The 21,479-nt window shown below is 57.2% G+C and overlaps 1 protein-coding gene across 1 annotated transcript in view; it reads left to right on the top strand.

The window, feature by feature from the left end:
• COL13A1 (collagen type XIII alpha 1 chain) overlaps positions 1–21,479 on the top strand; it is a 198,377-nt gene that overhangs the window by 73,221 nt on the left and 103,677 nt on the right. Inside the window, exons 8-16 of the mRNA XM_028109525.2 lie at positions 5,218–5,253; positions 6,073–6,099; positions 7,181–7,207; positions 11,873–11,899; positions 11,996–12,022; positions 12,809–12,835; positions 14,702–14,758; positions 15,836–15,901; positions 19,549–19,656. Coding sequence (XP_027965326.1) covers positions 5,218–5,253; positions 6,073–6,099; positions 7,181–7,207; positions 11,873–11,899; positions 11,996–12,022; positions 12,809–12,835; positions 14,702–14,758; positions 15,836–15,901; positions 19,549–19,656 — 402 coding nt within the window. The remainder of the gene's footprint in view (positions 1–5,217; positions 5,254–6,072; positions 6,100–7,180; positions 7,208–11,872; positions 11,900–11,995; positions 12,023–12,808; positions 12,836–14,701; positions 14,759–15,835; positions 15,902–19,548; positions 19,657–21,479) is intronic.

Below are 21,479 nucleotides of genomic sequence, written 5' to 3'. Positions count from 1 at the left end.
CTGAATTTGGGGCAGGCAGCGTCCTAAGACTGCTACATACTGTAACTCACCTAATCCTCATAAGAAACCCACCGGGAGGTACTATTAGCCCCTCCATTTCATGGGTGAGAAAAGCCGGGCACAGAGGGCCCGAGCGACTTGCCCAAGATCATTCACTCGACTGCGGCCTCGTGGGGATTCAGGTGCTCAGCCCGGGCCGCGTGGCTCAGTCTACGTTCTGCACCCCCTCCCCCACCACTGCAACAGACCGCCGGGCCGTGGGGTTACTGGCATCCGGGCCTCTGGGCTCATGTGGCCACTGCTCCAATGGGCCGTAAGCTTCATGAGAGGAACTGCCACGAGCAGGCCCTGAACCCAGCCACTCCTGGCAAGGTCACCAAGAAAGGTCACCGAGAAAGCCAGTCCCCGGGCTCTAACGGCCAGGACCAAGCCAGGACGGGCCTGTTGGGTGGACAGAAGAGTAACAGAGTACAGGCCCTACCCCTTGGCCCCCACCTCGGCCTGCCTCCCAGTCTGACCACAGACCCCATTGTGTCAATCACACCGGCCCTCCAACACCCTTTTGGCAGCACCGTGCCAACGAGCTACCTAAAAGTTGTTGAAAAGGCCCCCCTTTGGAGGACACGCTCGGGGGCAGGGGTCTGCCTCAGCGCCCCTGGCTTCTGGCTCAGTGTGCATGATGAGGAACCATACCTCCTGCACGGGATTTGACTCCAGTGGCAAGAAGTACCTTCTCTTCAGGTAATAGTGATAAATTCCGTCCCCTGGGCCCCTATCCTGTCCTACGGCCTGTGCTGGAAGCCCACCTATGCCCAGGCCTCTGTCGGTCCTCCCAACAAAGCTGTGGGGCAGGCCCGCCAGCCCATCTCCCAGAGAAGGAGATTGAGACTTTCCTAACTCACCTGAGGCCACTCAGCAGGTCAGTGCTAGAGCTTGAGCTGGTCCAGCTTCGCCTCATTCCAAAGCCAACATTCTCGCCGCAATTCTGCCCTCCCTGTTTCAAGCTCTACCCTTTAAAAGGGATATTTACCTTCAGGAGAAGAAACAGTTCTCCGTGTGGGTGCAGCCTGGGTGGTAGGAGAGGGATTATAGTACCGGGAGGCTTAACCAAGCCCAGCCTCCTTCTACTTTGGCCTGTGGGGGTGACCATCACCCCAGTGACTGGGGCCTCCCCCGCTGAGTCCTCGCTAGAGACCAGGGCAACCACCTCAACTCCTCCCAGGAAGCCACACACAGCTGGTGAGCGCAGGGAGCAGGGGAAGACCAAGGGGATGTTTGCCATTAAGGGGGAGAGGCCAAGTGGGCAAGCATTCTGTGGCCGAGGATTATGGGGAACGATATGCGGCGGAGACACCTGCCTTGGGGTGTGGGCAGACAGAGAAGGCTTCCAGGAAGGAGGGGTAACTAAACTATGATCAAGGAAGAGCAGAGGTTCCCAGGTTGTGAGGCTGGGGAGGAGCCCCCCGGTAAGAGGTTCTTATAAACTACCGGAGAAACAGGGAAAGTACGTTACATAGCAAAGCAAGGCCGAGGCCAGTGAGGTGAGCAAGGGCCCAGTCGAGAAGAACCTGGACAGGGTGTTCAGGAGTCGGGACTCTATCCTGAGGGCAGTGGACAGCCTTGGTGCGTGTTCAGCTGAGGATGGACGTGCTCAGATTTGCAGTTTAAAAAGATCTCCTATCCCTGCCCTGGCATGGAGCGTGTTTAAGAAGCGGCTACAGGTGGGGGACTGGCTGGTAGGCGCTTGCGGTAATCAAGGGCTGGACTGGTGGGAACTTTGGAGGTGGAAGTGACCTATTTACTGATGATAAAATTGGGGATTGAGAAAGAAGGAGGAGTTCAAGATGACTCCACCTTTCTGACTTGAGTAACCAAGTAGATGGTGGTAGCCTTCTCCAGATAGGCGAGCGGATTTTGCTGGGGAAGATGAGTTTAACCAGAACATGATGAACTTGAGATGTCCTTGTAATGTCCAAAGGGAGATGTCTGGCCCCCCATTTGCTGCTGGAGGTCAGAGCTGGAGTTGGCTCACCCGGCTCATGAGAGCAGATCATGCACACCCCCTCCCAACTCTGTGTTCAGTGGCATCACGTTGGTAGCTTAAAATCAGCTGTGGTGGGAGGTTTATTTACACCACAGAGATTAGCAGATCCTATACAAAGCAGGGCTCTTCTCTCCCACCCTCTGTCACCTCAGCCAACGATTACACACTGACCAACACGGGGTCTTGTTTGAAAGTTAGTCAGCACGGACTTGGAGTGGGAGGCGGGCTCTGGGCAGATATGGGACTGACCCTCACTCAGGGGTCAGAGTGAAAGGAAGGGAGAGTGAGCCTTCTGTCTGTCTCTGTGGCTTTACCCCACACGAATTACGGGTAGGAGTAGGCATCGGGGTCCACTTCCAAAAAGCAGGGATCCTCTTGGCTCCCTTTCCACCCTGGCCTTGAATTAAGAGAAGAGATTTGGGAGAGCGATGTAAAGCTTATCCCCCTTGTTCTTACATGGAAGGACATAGTATTAATGCATTATTAATCTATGAATAAATCTATAATCCATAATTTTAATATGATCCCAATCCCAGTGAATTTTTTATGGGGTTGGAGTCTAACAGAATAATATTCATTTCATTTGGGGGGAAAAAAGTAAGCTTTCATAAGGATGTCAGGAACTTTCTGAAAAATAGGGTAAGGGGAGTAGGGGAAGACAGGACTGGTTGTTCTACTCGATATCCAGGGTATTATAAAAACAGAGCAGTTAAAGGGGATGGAATGGGAAGGCCAGAAAGAAAGCCAAACGCATCTGGGAAGTTAGTCCGTGGTAAAGGTTTCATTTCACAGTAGGAAGAGGAAAATAGATTGTTTCAGAGATGATGCTGGGACAGGGGACAAGCCATTTACCAAAAGGTAAAACCAAAAAAAAAAAAAAAAAAAAACTGAATCTGTACCTCACTTGTTATATCAGAATAAATACCAAATGGATAAAATATTCAGATGTAAGACATGAAACCATAAAATACGAGGACAAAGCGTGAGCAGACATTTATGAAGTCCACCCTGGGAGGTCCCCTGGAAACATGGAATAAAACCCAGGAGCCATAGGAGAAGATTGATAAGTGTGTCCACCTGAATGCAAAACTTCCATCGGGCAGGAAATACAGCATGAAAAAGACAAATGCCAAATTGGAAGGAATATTGGCGACGCAGGTGACCCTCAAAGAGTTACCGACCTTGACAGAGAGCTGTCCTCGGGCCAATGGGAAACAAACAAGCAAGGGGAAATTGTTGGTAAGGAACACGAACAGGCGGTTCACGAGTAAATGACCGGCCAATAAACACTGCAAGAGAGGTCGACTTCAGCGTGTAACTGAAGAGATGTAATTAAAATCCAGTTCCAGGCCTCCCCGAGTGCCTTACCCAGCCCAGCATCTCCAGGAAGTAGAGTCCCAGTTTCCATTTGGTCAGTGACAACATTCTTCCCAAGATCCCGAAAAAGCCTTGGTTAGCCCTGGATTTGGCTCTGAGTTGGGGAGATGCATCCTGCTCCTGGGCAGGCTCTGTAATTAGCAAACCATGTGCTTATCCCTACCGTGTAAACATTATCCCGAGCGGGACCTGAAGATGTTTCTTGGAATCCTTTCCTCCTGACCTTTGTCCTCGGGCCTCTCAGCATTCGGAGTAGCTGAAAGTTTACACTGTGAGGTTCCAGAGGCCACATCGCAGGGTTTCCGGGTTTTCTCCTTAGTGCTATTCTTAGCATCACTTACCCCTGAGAGGAGCGAAGCCCGGGGCTCTCCGACATTTGAGTGGCATGTCCTCCCTCCTGCCCTTGGGCTGCCTGCCACAAACCCATACTGACCCCGTAGGACACTGCAGGTCCGTCCCCACTTGACTGACGCTCCCACCTTGATGGCAGGGTCCCCGTCCCACTCAGCCGTGTCCCCCGAGCAGAGGCCTCTGGGCACTCCTGTCGTGGCTTCACGGAAGACCCAAGCAGCCTGGAGATGTTCCCGCTTCACAGCAGATGGATATGGAGAAATCTCCCTCCCGATGGGATCTGATTTGGAAACTGCCACTTGGCTCCGAGGGCTTTATTCTGGTGCTCCTTGGTTCGGTTCAATCCAGCAAACGTTGATGGATTAGCGGCAGCTACCATTTTAGCAGTCTTTACAAGTACAATTGGATGTGACTCAGTGACCCTGTGAGGTTACGCTCTTGTCCCCATGCTATAGGACCGAGGAAAGGGAAGCCTAAGGACTTAGTCACCCAGCTGAGGCTGCTGGAGGCAGGACTATAGCTCAGCCTGCCAGACTCGGAGGCCCAAGCTTGAGAGGACACTGTGGCCGCCTCGGTCAAAGGGAGACGCCCAGCTGAGGGCTGACAGTGGGAAAGATGGGGTATGTCCAGGGAAAGCAGGTGAACGGTGTGCCTGAGCGAGGAGTAGGGGAGATGGGGCGGGAACGGGGCTAGTGAGACTGGATCGGCTGTGAATGACACGTGAGAAGAAGGGACCACTGGCCTTGACTGCCCGCTCAGCCCTCCCCAGCCCTGGGTCTGCCCAGCCCCACGCTGCTTCTGACCTCAGCACATCTCTGTTGTCCTGAGTCTGGACCGGAGGCCACCGGGCCGTGACCGGCGGCTTCTAGTCTCCAGCCCAAATACCGACCCAAGTGGCCCTCTGCACCTGCAGGAGAATGGGCGTGAGTGGGCACAAAGATTGGGGGACCCAGAGATTGCCCAACTGGGGGCGGGGCCTGCTGGGCCAGGGCAAGAGAAAAACGAGAGCTCTGACCCGTGTGGCCTGAAAACACACCTTCTGAAGGTCAGCTTCTGCTGTCCAAACCATCCTCATGTGATCGGCCCTGGCAACGACTGTATAAATGAAAAGGACTCAGAAGATCGCAGCCGGGAGTTCAGAGTGCGGCAGGCCAGTCCCCACTGTCCATGTCCTCCAGCCACCGGCTCGTATGTCGGGGTTCAGGGCATGGAGGACCCGAAAGATGCTGGGCCCCTCCTTTTCCCCAGGCCCCGGAGGAGCCTTCCTCTGGTGTTCTTTCCATCTTTCTCCAGCCTCCCCTATAGCCAGCTCACCACGGGGAGTATCTCCCCCGGAGGACCCCAGAGGAGTGGGAGGCAACACACAGGCCCTCTGGGAGCAAAGGGGACGCGGTCCAGCTTCATCCCCTCCTCACCCATCCTCAGTCTTCTCCTGCTCTTTCCAGGGTCAGCCGGGCACTCGAGGTTTCCCTGGATTTCCGGTAAGTAGGGAGGGCCCGGGTGAGCCATGGCCCCGGTGACCCCTGGGCCTGGCTGGGTTAACCTTCATGTGGGGCCAGCCCTCAAGCTGCTCTCGACCTTCCAAACTCTGGTCAGCAAGGACCCTTTCCCGCAGCCTCTCCCAGAGAGCCGCTGAGGAGAGTAGCTGACACTCAGCCCAGAGTGCAAGACAGGACAGGGACAGTCATAGGGAAATGAAGGGACAAGCGGGGGAAGTCACAGGCTGGGTAAGCCCCAGCAGGACACTGGAATGTGGGACAGATGATGCACCTCAGGGAAGCAACCTCCGACCTGGTCTGGAGAGGAGACCCGCCTGCAGGAGGCGGTCAGGTGGCCCTCAGGATGCCCTGTGACCCCCGCCCGAGGGGTCGAGGACAGGTTCCAAGAGGAGGGCAGGGAAGCAACTAGCTCTCCTTTTCCCCGGGCCCTTGGTGCTAGCCAGTCCCAGGCTTCCTAGCAACACCCAGTTCACTTTCCACTCAGGGGAAGGAGGAGGAGGTAGGTCTGCAATCGCCCTGGTGACTGTCCTCCCTCAGGTTGTCCCTCATGCCGGGTGCTGGACAGGTGGCATTTCGTTCACTCCTCACAAAGACCCCTCGTGAAAGACTCTATTATCCCCATTGTAGGATAAGAAACTGAGGCTTAAGCTTACCCATGGTCATACAACCAGGAAGTGGTCAAGCAGACACTTGAACCCCAACTTGGAGTCCAGAACCTGTGCCCTTAACCACTGCCCCAGGCCGCCTCTTTGGCAGGAGACCTGTGCTGTCGTCTTGACACGTGGCCTCTTTCCTTTTCAGGGTCCCATTGGGCTCGATGGCAAACCGGTGAGTGGACCCTCTCGGGCTGTGAGCTCCTCTCCCCCGCTTGATCCAGGTCACTAACCCCGGGTCCTCAGTCCTTCTGCAAGACCCTTACTCGGCGGGAGAAACTCCGGAGAGAATGGATGTTCCCGGGGCAGGAAATCATTGCCAATGTGAGGTGGGGAGGGGCCGATGGAATGAGCTGCCCCCGCTGGGGCCCCAGGGAGCCGCCCCTGGGCACGAGTCCACGGCCGGCCAAGCTGGGTTCTCAGCGTCTGGAGCAAGAACCAGCCCTAGAAGCTGGTGTTTCTGAGGCGCCCTTGGAAGGGGCTGCTGTAGGGGGTGAGGCGGGGAGGCAGCAGGGAGGGAAGACAGGTGGAGAGCTCAAGCCGCTGACTCGAAATGGAGCGTGGGCACCGGTCCACACCTGCTCCCCAGCACCACCAGGCAGCCGCCTGCGCCACCCTATCTCCTCCAGTCTCCCACCCTGGTGGACTCCCCACATACCCACATCCACATGGAGTCTGTGTCCCCATCCGTAGCTCCTCTCTCTGTCCATTTTAATCCTTTGGGCTTGGGCCCCAGACCCAAATGTTCATGGGGGAAGGGAGACCCCGCCCCACTCCTCGGAAGGCGTGAGCTGGGGGAGAGCTGGGGGAGAGCTGGAGCCCTCTGCTGCCCTCAGAGATGACAAGGGAAGGCAACGAGTGCCAAGCCCAGCCCCACGCACTCGCCTCGCCCCGGAGCCCAGCCCCCCGCTGTGAGGGCCTGGCCACCCGCCTGGTCAGTCCCCCACTGCAGCCCAGAGCTGAGCACAGCGAGGGGTCTGGTGGTCTTTCCCACTCAGCCCCCAGGACCCAGCGTGCCTCCCAGCTGCCCCGGGTGTGTGCATGGGGCAGGGGCTCTTGAGGGCTTGGCAGCTGCTAAGTAAGACCCAGCAAAGGGGGGGCGGGCGGGTGACCACGTCTGAGCCAGCGGGCCCAGGGCAGGGAGCAAGAGGACAGATGAGGAAAGACGTGTGCAAAATGAGCAGTGGCTGATGGAGGGGGCAGGGCGGGGGTTTCGGGGTGCGGTGTACCCGGCGCTCACACCCTTCTCCTTCCAGGGCCACCCCGGACCCAAAGGGGAGATGGTAAGACCCCAGCTTTCCTGCCTTCCCTTGAGGGGTGGGGGGGTCAGCCTGGTCGCAGCCAAGTGCCGCCCCGCAAAGGGGACCCACAGGGACCATCAAGTGGCTGCCCCCACGGTCACTCCCCAGCTGTATACAACGCAACCCCTAGGTCCTCACATCAACGCAGGGAGGAGAGGTGGGCAGGGGGCTCCTCCACCTGAAAAATGAGGAAAAGGGGGTCCGGAGAGGGTCCAAGTCGCCAGTGTCCCACAGAGGTAGAGGCAGGGGCTCCCAAACTGCCACGCCTTTGCCTCAGGGCTGAATGTAAACCGGACGGGGGGGGGGGGGGGGGCGGGGCGGAGCCCATCTAGCTCTTTTTCTGCAACCGGACTTCCTAGTGCCGGCCCTGCTCCGGGCTGCCCCAGGACTCCAAGCGCTCCTGTCCCAGCTGGGCACAAAGCCGACTTGGAGAGTCGGACGGTTGTCCCCACCTTCCTCCCAGCCCCTTCCACCTTCTGCAAAGCCTTGTAAAGGGATTTCCTGTCTCTACGGTCTCCCCCAGGCCACTCCTTCCAGAAGGGCCCCTTCTCCAGGGCCACCCCCTCCAGGGGAGGGGGCCAGTTCTCCATGGAAGGGATGGGCCATTAAGAGTAGATGGGCCAAGGGCGCCTGGGTGGCTCAGTCGTTAAACATCTGCCTTCGGCTCAGGTCATGGTCCCAGGGTCCTGGGATCGAGCCCCGCCTCGGGCTCCCTGCTCCGCGGGAAGCCTTCTTCTCCCTCTCCCGCTCCCCCTGCTTGTGTTCCCTCTCTCGTTGCGTCTCTCTCCTTCTGTCAAATAAATAAATAAAATCTTAAAAAAAAAAAAAAAAGGAGTAGATGGGCCAGCCCCGGGCTGGGATGCTATCCAGCCTCCCCCGGGTGGTCATCTCTACACTGGGAGGACCCCCCTCCTACAGAAGGGCCTGGAATGTGTAGCATGGCAGGCTCCCCGCCTCCCTGTCCAGCCCGGCTCTGGTGCACGTCTTGCTCCAAGTGCAGGCATGAGGACACTCTCCGCTCACAACTGGGGTGCAGAGGTGGCTAACTTTGTGGATGGGAAAGGAGACCTGGCCTTCGCCCCAGCTCCCCCTAAATTGCATGGGACCTTTAGCAACTCAGCACCCTCTGGGCTTCAGCCTATCCAGTTAACTCAGGCCCAGCTAACATTCATTGAGGGTTTTCTACGTGGTGGGCACGGAGCTAAGTCCTATGCGTGTCATCTCCTTCATCCTCAGCATAAGCCTGTGCTCCAGGTCCTACTAGTAGCCCCTTGACACGGTGGAAACTGAAGCTCAGAGAGTCTAAGTAACTTGCCTTAAGTCACACAGCTAGGGAGCATCAGAAACCCGATCCAAATCCAATTCTCTAATTCCTTCCCTCCACATTTTATTGCCTTTCTCCTCCCTTTCCCTCTCACCTTCCCTATCTCCCCGCCCCCTGCCTCCCCTTAACACATTCTTACTGAGTATCTGCACTACGCTGGGCACTGTGCCAGGTAGCGGGGGTTCAGACAGGAGTAAGAAAGACACTGTCCTTGCCATCCTGTAGCTCACCATCTAGTGGGGGAACGTGCATTTAAACAATCAGACGCATAATTAACAAATTACCTTGGCAATCGTGCTATAAAAAGGCAGTGCCAGTTAGCCTGAGAAACCCCAGTAAACAGCACCTCACCCAGGCTGAGGGTCAGAGAGGCTTTCTGAGAAAGACGTGAACGGTGGCCCGAGGGATGAGGGTTTAACTAAGAGAAAAAGGAATGGGGAAGAGCATTCCGGACATGGGAAAACAGCACGTGCAAAGGCCCGAGGCAGGCAAGTTCTTAAAATAGCCACAGAAAAAGGGCAGTGAGGCTCTGGAGGCCGTGGATGGGAGAGTTGGCTTTGGAGCCCAGGTGCCCGGCCAGCTTTCCTACCCATCACGGCCAGCCCCACTGCAGGTGCATGTCCTGTTGCCCCTCCCCTGTTCCAAGCATTGCTTGGCACCCGTGGGAAGCAATGGAGACCAAGGCAGGAACCCTTCCATGCTGCCATTGTTCCAGAGGCATTGGGGTTTAGATGCCGGGCGTTTGGGGTGCTTCCTCCCTCAACCCCTCCCTGCCACCCTCTTCCCCTTCCTAGTGGCCTGACACTAACCGTAACACAGTCCGTGGCAACCCAGAAGTAATAAGATGGTCAACGAGGCACTGTTCCGTAATCCTCGTAACAGCTTACTATCCCCACTCTACAAAAGGGGAGATAGAGGCACAGAGGGGTTGGGTGTATTGCCCAAGGCTACACAGCTTCTAAATCACAGAGCTGGGATTGAGACCCATGTGGTGGGGTCTTGCCACACTCTTTTCTGCTGCCAGAGCCCTTTGTCTTGAGGGAAAGGAGCCCTTCTATGGGGCATCTCCTCTGCCACCCCACTGCCCCACCCCCGTGAACCACCCATGAGTCTCCCCTGTCTGTTTGGGGGACAGAACCAACTCGGGGGGGAAAGGCTAAGGTCATCCCATCTCCCATGAGCCCACACCAGTGTAATAGATCCCCTGTCTGCCTCTTAGTCATCCATCAGAATCTGACAGGCCCCAGAACCATCAGGCTTCTGTTTGGCTTGGCACGGGGACCCCGCGCTATTAATTCAACACACTGTCCCGTGTAATTATCTTGGCCTGCTTATCATCTGTCTCCTACTCACCTCCATCCCGAAATGGTTTCCCCTCTGCTAGGCGTCCAGCATGGGGTGCTAGGGCTCACTCTCACATGCTTAGCCAGTGTCCTCACCTCAAAAGGGGATCACCCCTGCCCCACCCACCCCACAGGAGCCCCCAGAACTGAATGTAAGGCATAGGCAGGATTGGGGACCCCACAGGTGCCAGGAAGGAGAGCCGGGACTCTTGAGTGCGCTTATCCCATTGCTCAGAGCTGACCTGAGGGTGGGAAGATGGCATTCACACCAAGGGCTCACGACAGTACCCGGCCCAGGGGAGGGGGGCCAAGCACCTTAGCGCATCCCCTGTGACCCATCTTATGGGGGCAGCCGCTATTCAGCTAGAGCTAATTGGTGCCGTGTGTTGTTGGACCTTGAAATATTTAAGAGAAACTTGAAATCCAGATTTGTGTCATACTCTCCTTGTTCTTAAATGTTGGCAGTCCACTGACATGAAACTGTGTGGTGTCAACGCAATACCTCTGGGAACCGCTGTTGTACCATGGGCCACCATCAGGGACATCTGGATTGGAGCCTCCAAGGCTCTGCAGCCCCAAACCTTTGTGTTGCTGTCCTCAGCCGCTGGCCCTCCCCTTCTCATCCCTCGCCTCTCTTTGTCATGAGAGGGGGCGGCCCGGTCACCTGCAGGCTGCTTCCCTGCCAGATGTGGCATGTTCTGTGGGTCTTATGCTGAACACCTGGTCAGCCGGATGGGCTGCGGTGCCCCATGGATTGTCCCAAAGGCCACTTGTCCCCTCCCGTGAACCTGCTGGGAACTTCCCAGTTTGGTGATTGGTCCAGTTGACAAGTCGGGGGCAAGAGAGGCTCTTCTTCCACCCACATGAGCCCCTGCAGGGAGATCCCAAAGAGACGGGTCCAGCAGGTGGATCCTCAGGATGGTGGCTTGAGGGGGCCTCAGGGCCCTAGAGGCTGAGACACTGCCTGTGGCTCCAGCCAAGTCCAGAAGCCCTGCCTTCTGAGCCCCAGCTCAGTTTGGAGAGCGTGGCAGAGTGTAAACAGCTGGACCTTTGCAGTCAGCGGACCCTGGCTCTTGTCCCAGCACCCCTGCTCACTGAGCCGCAGGGCCCCAACTCCATCACCTCATCTGGGAGGTGGAGCTGACGTGAGCGTCTTCTCCGTGGGCCAGTGTGGGTGTGAGTTCAGCCCATCCTGAACGCCAGCCTCGGAGCGGGTCCTCAAAGCACGAGGTGCGTGTCCTCCCCTCTTCCCTCCACACCAGCCTCAGGTCAGCTGCTGAGACAACTAGCTGAACCCTGTGTCCTCCTCAAAGGACAGGGGTCCACCCTGAACCCAGACTTCTTTCTCAGCCCTGCACACTTGACAAGACATCCCAGAAGGAGCCCCAAGACCCCTTTTGTTCCTCTGAGGGGCCCAGAACGTGGCTCAAGTCGCCAACTTCCTGCTTTCTCTCTTCACCAAAGGTTTCTCCAAAGCCCCCCACATGTACCCCGAAGCCCTTCTGGCTCAGTGGGTTTCATGCTGAGGCAGTGCTGAGCAGAAGACAGAATGTGCCAGGGTCCCCTAGAGGCTTTGGACCTCTACTTCTTTGCTTCATGAGAAGAAGGCCATGCGTGAGGCAGGGCAGTCCACAACAGCAGAGCCCCACCTGAGGTGTCCATGCAGCCTCCTTCACAGCTGGCCCATGAGGGGATGATGGAGGAGTGGAGGAGGGATGGTGTCTTCTCTTCCTCATGGCCCCATTCGGGCGCCAGTCACCTAGTCACACCCACAACGGAGGAGGAAGCTGAGACTCACTGTATGGGCCACACCACCTAGAACATCTCGGGCACAGGAGGACCAGGCCCTGGGTGGTGGAGGCCAGCCTTCAGGACTCTGCATTAGCCCCAGTCCCAGCACGATCCCCGCCTGGGGCCCACACCCCTGCCCCTGCCCGGCCTCGGTGCGCCTGCTGACCTGTGTGTGTTTCCTCCCCGCAGGGCCTGACGGGTCCCCGAGGACAGCCGGTTGGTACCTCACCCTCAAGTTCCCCAGCAGGGAGGCTTCGGGCCCCTGGGGCCTTAGCCTCACTTTCTAACTCTGCCATTTCTGTCTCTTCCTAGGGACCTCAAGGGCAAAAAGGAGAAAAGGTAAGCCTAATAGAGGTTTTTCTGGAATTTTCATGGCAGGAAACAGCCTCCCTAATGGTAGAAAGTGGTCCAGAGTGGTTATTTTCAAATGCCAGTATTTACCCACAGAACCAGGGCACCCTCGGTGGTGCCGCAGTAGAGAAGATGGAGGGTGCTCTGGAGGAAGGGTGGCTGGGAGCCTGGCCCTCCGCAGACCCCTTCTCTGCCCAGGGTGCTTCCTGATGCACCGCCATGTGCCTCTAGGATTTTGAGGTGTCCGTTTGTAAACCACTGGTCTAGCTCCCTTCCTGGCCTCGTACATCCTCCATTTCCTTAAATTTCTGTTGGAGACTCTGCTGGGCTGGGCTTGGGCGAACGGTACAGGGACCTGGCACCCCCACCTCAGAAAAGGCGTCTCCGAGGGCCCACAGCCCGCCTCCATGTCTGCACTTCCCATCCAGGGGCTTCTGCTCAGGACCGTTGTGTGGGCCCACGCAGAGGGTCGACCTTTCTGGAAGCTACCTCCAGCCAGGCATGGAGCATAACTCCTGACTGCAGTCATGGCAAGTGGGATACGGCAGCAGAATCCTATCCTGTGTTCCATGGGGCCATGTCCAGGCGTGCCTTCAGGGTTTCTTCTCTGCTGCCAGCCAGGGGAGAGGGAGGGACTTAGTTCTCCTGCCTCAGTTAAATCCAGGACCAGTGCAGGGCTGGTGGGCGGAGAGTAGGTCTGGTCCTGAGGATGCTTCTGAGGCGCAATTTCCCCAGAGTGCCTAACGCCCTCTTCTCCTTCCCTCCCTTCCCCAGGGTCAGTGTGGAGAGTACCCACATCGGGTAAGTGAACCCCTAAAACTGATCCATCCCTGGGGCACCGCCCCCAGCTCAGCCTCATCCACCTGGGGCCCCCAGCGCCCACAGAGGTTGGGGAACAGAAGCATACAACCCCCTTCTGTGCTCAGCAGCCAGAGAGCAGCTGTAGGGGAGGGGGGAGCCAGTCCCCAGGAGTGTGCCTGGTGGTCCATAGTGTGCTTGCGCAGAACTGGTCTCCAGCGCCGGTGTTCCCCCGCCTGAGCGTGTCTCCGGGTGTTTGCGCCTGTGCTGGCTGGCCTGCAAGCCTGCCCGCGTGTGTGTGCATCTGGAACTCCGGGTGTCTGGCCCTGCCTCTCCTCTGCACATTGCCTTCTCTGTAAGGCTGTGCAGCTGTGAGTCTGTGGGTCTGACTCCTTGCCCGGCGTGCGTGTGTGACTGGGTGTGCATGTCTGGCTGCCTGCCCCGGCTGAATCAGAGGGACTTTTGGGTTAGTCATTGCTGCAGATGACCCAAACCTCAGTGGTGGGAGATAACTGGGGGCTGGCTGTATCGATTCAAGGATAAAGTCTCTGCTTTGCCTCCTTAGGACTAGAGGAGGCCTTCTCCAAAACAGGGTGGGGATTTCTGAGCTGGGATGGTCTCCCGGTCACCCCCAGGCCCCAGCTCCTTCCTTTGCTTTGCTTTGTCCCCAGATATAGAGCCCAAAGCCGGCTGTGGTCCTACTAGGAGGTTGCCGACGTGGGCACCAGTATAGTAAGAGGTCATTCTTGGGACAGGGAGGGCGAAGATGTGGGCCCTCTGCTGAGAGCCCCAGTGAGCTGGGACTAGAAACATGTCCCTCTCAGACCCTAGTATCTTTGTGTGTCCATCCCTGTGCCACGGGCCTCACTGTGCCCAGAAGCACACACACGGTGTGGCTTCCCTGGCTGCCACCCCATCAGGCAAGGAGACTGAGGAAGTGGAGACAAGTGCGAGTCAGGCTCAGAGTCACCATGGCTCCGGAAGGCCACCGGGAGGCCTTTCTAGCAGTGCCCCGCCACTCAGACTCTGACCCCGGGGTTCCTGGGCCAGGGAGAGGCTGCAGGGGGCCTTCACCATAAGCAGCTGGGGCAGGGGTTGAGGCCAAAGCCGGGCTGGGCCCCGGGCAGGGGGCGCCGGCCGGTAGCCACACAGACAGCCCGTGAGTGGCGTGTGCCCTGGGGACGCAGGGGCCCTGGTATTCCGGCTCGCCTGGTCCTGATACAATAATAGAAGGTCAGCTGTGTTAATTTGAAATGATGGGCTCACAGGATTGTTATGTTACCCGAAAGAAAGACAGCATCCCCCGGCACAAAAGATAACACAACTGCAGACACGTAATTGGCAGCGTGTCATTGTCCGTCCTTAGTGAATGTGTGGGGGTGGGGTGGGGGAGGAGGGGGAGGAAGAGAGAGAGAGAGCAGGGATGGAAGGCTCCAGAAGCACCTTGGCCATGGAGTGCAGCAAAGCTATGGCCGGCCATGGCAGGGTAGGGAACGAGTCAGGCAGGGGTGAGAGCAGATTTGGGTGCTCAGCTGTTGGACAGAGCAAGGCAGCGGGCACCCCCCTGTTGATCTGGAAGTGGGTAGGAAAGCAAGGGGGCATCTAGGGAGAGGGGCCTGTTGGTTTTCCCAGGGTTCTGCAGGAACGATGGGGGTGGCAGGCCTCCAGGCTCACAGGATGATGGGAGATCCAGGCTGGTCCCTGCCTCTGCTCCAGCCTGCAGCATCCCAGGGAGGGAGGGAGAGGAGGGGTGGGGAGTGGGGGGACGGAGTACCCTGGGACAGAGTGCAGGGCACCTGGTGTCTGTGGGCTCCAGCACTCACGCCCCGGTCGCCCTGTCTCTGCCACCTCGGTCCCCTCCCACGCCAGGAGCACCTAAGCAGCACTCTTTCGGCTCTGCGCTCCAACCAGATCATTACCCTCAAGGTTTGTGGATTCTGGAAGGTCTCCGGGCCCCTCCCTGCTGAGAGACTCCCTGGACGCAGAGCCCAACATTGCACGTCCCGGGCCCCACAGTGGGAGGTGGCGGGGCTCTCGGGGCGGCCGAGGCCCCTAAAGGCAGCAGGGACCTGGAAAGGCCAGCCACGGTTGGGCTCCCAGTTCTCAGCCCAGGCGGCCCCTGGTTCTTAACACTCATCCCAGGGGCCACGTGTGAGTTAAAATGCTTTCAAAAGCAAGAGGTCAATTATACACCATCTTTGTTGTCACATGGGCTCTAACCACTTCCTAAAGCCGCAGGGCACTCAGCTTCCATTGGTAGAGAGACTGGAAGCAAGGAGAATTTCCAAAAATGAAAATCGCATTAGATAATGTGATTGAACCTTGCCTCCCCACCAAAAGTGGTTGAACATGCTGGAGACATCCTTGCCCCCAGCCTTTATTTTCCAAACCCACCAGCCCCAGCGGGAGACCTCAGCAGCACTTAGCTTGTGCTCACACTGGCCGCACCCTCAGCCGGCTCAGCCCCCGGGAGCCCGACTTGGCACTGCCCTTGACCATCCTCCTCAGATTCGCTGATGCTAGCCTTTCTCGTTCAACCAAAAAAAGAACCCAGTGGTTGCCACACACCAGCCTGGCTTTGAGTACCAATTTAGCTGGTTCTGTGGCTCCCGACCAGAGCCTCTGCATCTGCTGCCCTCAGCCCAGCAGCCCCCGTCCTCCGCCAGGGACAGGCAGGGCCGGCAGTGCAATGGTGGGCTGTGCGTCAGGAGGCCACTCTCCCAGTCAGGGGTTGCTGCTGGCCAACACCCGCAGGGTCACACTCCTCCTTTGGGGATGCTGTGCCATCCAAGGGCGAGCTCGGCGCTGCGCCCCCTCAAGCCGCGAGAGGGCGCCATCCACACCTTCCCTCCCTGTGCCTCATGCCTGCTAATCACTCTTCTCTCTTCCTCTCCTCCCCTCCCACTTGGCCACCCTGCCTTCCTGGCGACATTCGGCATCATTCTGAACATCTGCGATCTTTGGCCTTTGCCCTCTGGCCTTCCAACTCATCTCTCTCTTCAGCTGCTGCCTCTCCTCAATTCAGTGCGACTGGCTCCACCCCCAGTCATAAAAAGACGGACCTTCCAGGTAGACACCTTCCCTTTGTCCAGACCACGTGTGGCGTCCCCAGGGGCTTGGCAGGTCTCCGGCCCCCGACGGGCCGGCTGGGACGGTAGACAAAGGCAGAAGCCCACTCTACTTCAGTTCAAGTCGATTAGACAGAATGGGACCCGTGAATGTCACAGATGTGGAGATACACAACCCCCGAGCCCAGGAGATCCACCAATACCACACACCCCTGCTCCTCAAAACAGCGACAGCCACCACTGGGCGCCAGCCACAGGGCTGCGCCTTTGACAGGTCTGATTTCATTTCATTCTCTCAACCGTTTTATGACTCAGGCACGATCATGCTTATTTCACAGATGAGGAGTCAAGGTTCAGAGACATGAAGGCAGCTGCCTGAGGTCACACACCCAGTAGATTGCAGGGCACTCAGCTTCTGGGACGCTTATGAGCTGTGGGATTGGGGGCAAATTGCTTAACCTCTCTGTGCCTCCGCTTTTTCATTTGTAAAATGAGGGTATTAACCATTCCTACTGCATAGGGTTATTGTGTGTGCAAAGCTCTTCGGATAGCTCCTGGCGTGGTTCCAGAGCTATTCTTAATTTGAGGCCCAGAGGAGTGAATTTGTGCCCAAGGTCCCACAAACAGCGAGAGGCAGAAGGGGAAGCCGGCGACCAGGTCTTCAGACCCCACATTCGTGGCTCTCTCAGTTGGACCTACACCGTTTATATTTAGAAAAGGATTGTTTTAGCACCTGATCACTTGTCACCTGAGTTTGAGGAGTGAGGGAATTTGCAGAGGGAATGTAGCCCACAACCAACAGGTGTAATCATTGTGAGCAACTGCTTCCTTCTTCCTGCCCTACGCACCCAAGGAGGCTGGGACAGAACCAGGTTGCAAAGAACAGAAAACAAGAGACCGCAGAGCCAGGGATCCAGGCATAGGCATTGCAGCGGGATTCTAGGCCAGGTGGCCCACGGCTGCCACTTACACCCCCAGCCCTCCTCACACTGTGCAGGGGTTACCCCCAAGGTCACGGGGATGCTGGAAAGGGCGGGGCTCTGAGATGTTCTCTGAAAGCCGGACAGCAGGGTCCAGAGCCCCCATCTGGCCACACTCAGCAGTCAGGAGCCCAGAGGCCAGCAGTTCAGGCTCCTGATTGAACAAGGCTGAAAAATCCCTCCAATTAACAGCTAAAAATATAGCGGGACACGTGATGCGTGGGCTACTCGAGCCTGCATATCCCATTACAGCAGCCAGATCCTCGAGAGCCTCCATGTGCTCCCAACACCAACTCCAAGCACAGCTCTTCAGGGGGCCCCCTGGCAGCTCAGAGAAGCACCAGCCCCCACCCCCATCACCTGCCCCTACCTGTGTCAGACCCCATTCCAGAAGAGCTGTCCTTGCTTCTTAGACTGGCCGCTTGCCTCAGCCCCCAGGAGCCACCTCCTGGCCTTAGTTGCATTAGCCACCTCCTGGGCTCCAGGCACTGCGGTAAGAATGCCACATGGACTATCTGGTATAAGGTCACACTGGCCACCCGGGGGTACAGGGGCCGTCGTCATCATGCCCACCTTACAGATGCAGAAATTGAGAGGGTGCCCAGGATTCTATCCAGGCCCCTGCACATTACTCCCTCCCTTTTCAAGAGCAAGGTGTGGGCGAGCCAGAACTTTCTGTGCTGCCCTGACCTGGTTTCCAAAGCGGAGAGGGAAGCATAGGGGGCCCTACTCTGCCTGCTGCAGAGCCTGCCTGGAGATTAGGGTTTTTCTGCTGCTGGCCATCATGGGACATAAAAAGGCTTGCCCATTTCCTATCAATAAACCAATATTGCTTTACAGGCTCTGTAAGACGCTTAAACATTGAGTCTGACATTTGCTGAAAGAGGAAACTATATGAAATATGATGTACTTGGCAGATGGTGTTGGAGGTCATTTCCGAAGTGCAGAAAGTTGGACAGGGAGCAGTTTTGTTTTGTTTTGTTTTGTTTTTTTCCTGGGGGCTTATTTGGAATGAATAAGAACAGTCTGGAGTTCCAGGTTTGGGTCCTGGCTCCCCACGGAATTCTCCACGTGACCTCGGTCAGGGAGCTCAACTTCTCTGAGCCTGTTTTCTCTTCGGTGGAATGGGCCTCATGACCCATTTCTGCCCCCGCCTCTTCCTCTGTGCCCTTGAGTGGCTTCTCAGAGGGTACAGCAGGATGAAGGCCAGGCCCCAGGGTGACCATGCTGGGTGCCATCTGCACTAGGATGTCCCAGCCGAGCGAGGTTCCGGCAGGTGCTGCTGGAATCCCACAGTTCTCACTCTGAGGCTGCTCACCCCTTGTTTCTACTCATCTTTTCCTCCCGTGGGGTTGCAGCAGGGAGGACAGCTGACGGCCCCTCAGCCCCCTGTTCCTGTCACAGAGGGTTGCTGAGAGCGCCCCGAGAAGGAGAAGGCTGGCCGGCCTGAAGCTCCAGCTGGCCGTGTCCCCCTACATCCCAGTCACCCGTGTCCCTCTGCATCCCAGCCTGGAGCTTGCACGCCTGCCAGCCTGTTCTGCTTTAGTCAGTCTGCAGGGATGGGCCCCTTCTCACAGGAGCTGAGCCCAGACGGTCCCTGGAGAGCTCACTTAGAAAATAACATGACAGCTTCGGTCTAGATCTAAGAGGACTCTGGTTGGCCCCCGACCCCATGATGTGGGTCACATGGACCAGGCTCTCTCCTCCTCCTGAGGAAACACAATGCCACCCCTAGTTCCCTGGGCCCTCAGCCCATCCTGGACACAGGCACAGTGGGTGACGAGGGCTGGGCTCAGAGCAGCTGACTGAGGAGTGGGGGCAGGGCAGAAGAATACTAATCGAGACCCATGTAGGCATATGGCACTTGACAGTGTCAAAATCAACCAAGCTCAGGGTTGCAGACTCAACTGTGCTCTGAGGCCAGGCACAGATGACGGAAGTGACAGAAGCAGGCCACACGCAGAAAGGATGGGGGAGTGGGGGCTGAGGCACCTGGGGAACCCAGGCCAGGCCCGAAAGGTGTGACTGCCCGCAGGAATGTGGGTGCCGAGTGCCAGGGCTCCCAGCGCGACATCAGAAGCCCCCAGTCCAAATGTTTTACACGAGATCTAGTGCCCAGTGGTTTAGTGAACCACGCCAACTTCTGTGGCCTCTGACCTAAGGACCCTCTATGACACTCAAGGCCAGAGAATCAGACAGCAGAAACAAGGGACTGCTGCTGTCGTTGAATGCCTTGGAGGCCCGGCGTAGACAGAGGATGTGACTGCCACACAGAGGGAGGGGCCGAGGCAGGCCGGGCTGAGGACCCCCTGGGCTGGACCCCCGGCATCTGAGCGGGCCGGGAGCGTGCCGGCGGTCGGGCAGGGTCATCTCGCTCACTCCTCTGCCTCTGCCCCAGCAGGGCTCTTGCTCTGGGACCAGCTGCTTGTGCAGCAGGTCCTCTCTGGACAACCCCCCCCCCCACCTCTTGGGGGCCTAGTGTCTTGGCCATCTCCTTGCTGCCACTGGTCCCTGCATGCGGTCACCACCACGGCATCATCACCACCACGCCACACCGCCTGCCCACCAGAGCCCACCACGGGGCCTTCACTGGGTGCATGGTACTGGGGCGGGAGCTGCTCCCCAGCCCCGGGGCTCTCCCCCTAACTCTTGTTTCCACCAACATCAGGGTGAACAGGGCCAGGCCGGCATCCAAGGCCCGCCGGGGCCACCAGGCCCGCCTGGACCAAGTGGACCTCTGGGGCCCCCGGGACTGCCAGGGCCCATGGGGCCACCCGTAAGTATCTTCTTTCTCTCTCTACCACCTCCTTTTCCAAGATCTGTCCCAAGAATTCTCTGGAAGCATCCAAACCTTACATCGCTGACAAGAACCTGGGTCCCCACCCAACGGTAGAAACACCTTAGCAAGGCCACTGGACGTGGGTGGCTCCTGCAAGAAGCTGCCCATCCCTGCCACACTCACCTGTTGTGCTCTGGTTCTGAAAACCCAGCTCAACGGCAGTCATTGACTTCCAGGGAGGAAATCGCTAAGAGGCTGCCCCTTTTGTGGCTTTAGATTCCCGGAGGTGGAATTGCTGGGTCGTGCTGTGGGCCCAGGAGCCAAGAGGCGCCCCCTCCAGGCAAGACAACGCTCAGGCAGTAGGTCAAACCCAGGGTCCACCAAGCGCCCCCTCTCCAAGCCCTGGCCAGGACCTTGCTCTCTCGACCTATTTAGTGCAACTGAGCAGCCGGGCAGTTCAATGGGTTCTTTCAATCTTAGAGCCAAGACGAATGTCCTATGTTACTGAAGGGACAGGGTGAAGGACAAAGTCTGTCTAGTAATGTTTCTTTCACATGATTGAAAAAGAACTGTTTTTGTTTCTTATGACAAAAGCACCATGCATGATTGTGAAAATTTTGGAACATGGACAAAGAAAACATTTTAAATTGTCTATTTTGCCATATCCAGAGCTCACCAACATTAACAGTTTGGAGGGTCCTGCCATTTTTCTCCTTAGACTTGTCTGCTCGTAAACATTTTTCCAGGTTGGTCGCGTTCTGAGTAACGTCACAGTTTGTGTCCCATTATGTTTTTCACTCAACATCATAAAGCACACCCTTTCTTTGGGCTGGAGTCTCCCATGAAATGAATTTTAGGGCTGCTGGGCCTATTTATGAGTAGTTAAAGAGCTCCCTTCTGTGATAGAGATCCCTGAACATAAATGTGTGTGTGCATTTCTGATGCTTTCGCTGCAATAGATTCCCAGTGATAGAATGGCTGGGTTGGCGGTGTCCCTGCCACTCATCGAGTACGGCCGCCTTCCGTGTCGCTCAGCCTCACACCTGGGCCTCGCAGCTGCTCTAGCCGCCAATGCTGAGGCTCAGTGTAGGGCCCCTCTAGGCCCGGCGGTAGCTCTGGCCACCCAGGGCACCCAGCGTGGCAGCTCAGCTCGGTGTGAAAACCTCACTTGCCTGCCCTCCTGCCCAGCTCGACCTCCACAATGGATTTTAAATACTTCTATGTTTTGGGACCCCAGGGAGAAAGACTAGTCTCACTGCCATGGGTTTGTAGATGGGAAAACGGAAAACCTGAAAGGAAGTGAAATTTAGGAAACTAAACCAAACCAAGCTGAGAGAACCCCCCAAAATACCCAAAATCCACTTTTTCGCTGACCCTGACCCCCCCAAACATGTCAGGTTCCCACTCACTGAACCCAAGCCAGGTGGCTTTCGTTGTTAGGGTGTTTATATAAAGGAAAAAACCAGGAAGCATGTTTTGAAACCCATGGGAACAGACCAGACTTGGGCATCTTGCTTTCCTCCAGCCTGTGTGTGCTGCCCAAACCTCTGCCCCAGACCGCAGTGGAGCCAGCCTGCCCTCGCCTCTCCCCTCGGGCTCCTGCAGGCCCGCGGCCCACACCACCTCCCCACGGCCGAGGGCTGTGGTCACAGCACCCTGGGCCAAAGGAGACAGAAGACTCCCCCAAAGGCTGGCAGGGCCAAAGGCAAAACCAAGGCTCTGCTGGGCAGGGTTGGCGTCCCAGGGAGGAGTCCCAGTTAGGAGGTGGGTGGGTGGGTAGGGACGCGGACCAAACCACACTTGTCATTTTAACAGGCTGC

Source organism: Eumetopias jubatus, unplaced genomic scaffold (assembly GCF_037043125.1).
Source record: "Eumetopias jubatus isolate StellerSeaLion01/CBP00866 unplaced genomic scaffold, mEumJub1_p1.0 scaffold_17, whole genome shotgun sequence".
Lineage (NCBI taxonomy): Eukaryota > Metazoa > Chordata > Mammalia > Carnivora > Otariidae > Eumetopias > Eumetopias jubatus.
This window is presented reverse-complemented; position numbering and strand designations above follow the sequence as displayed.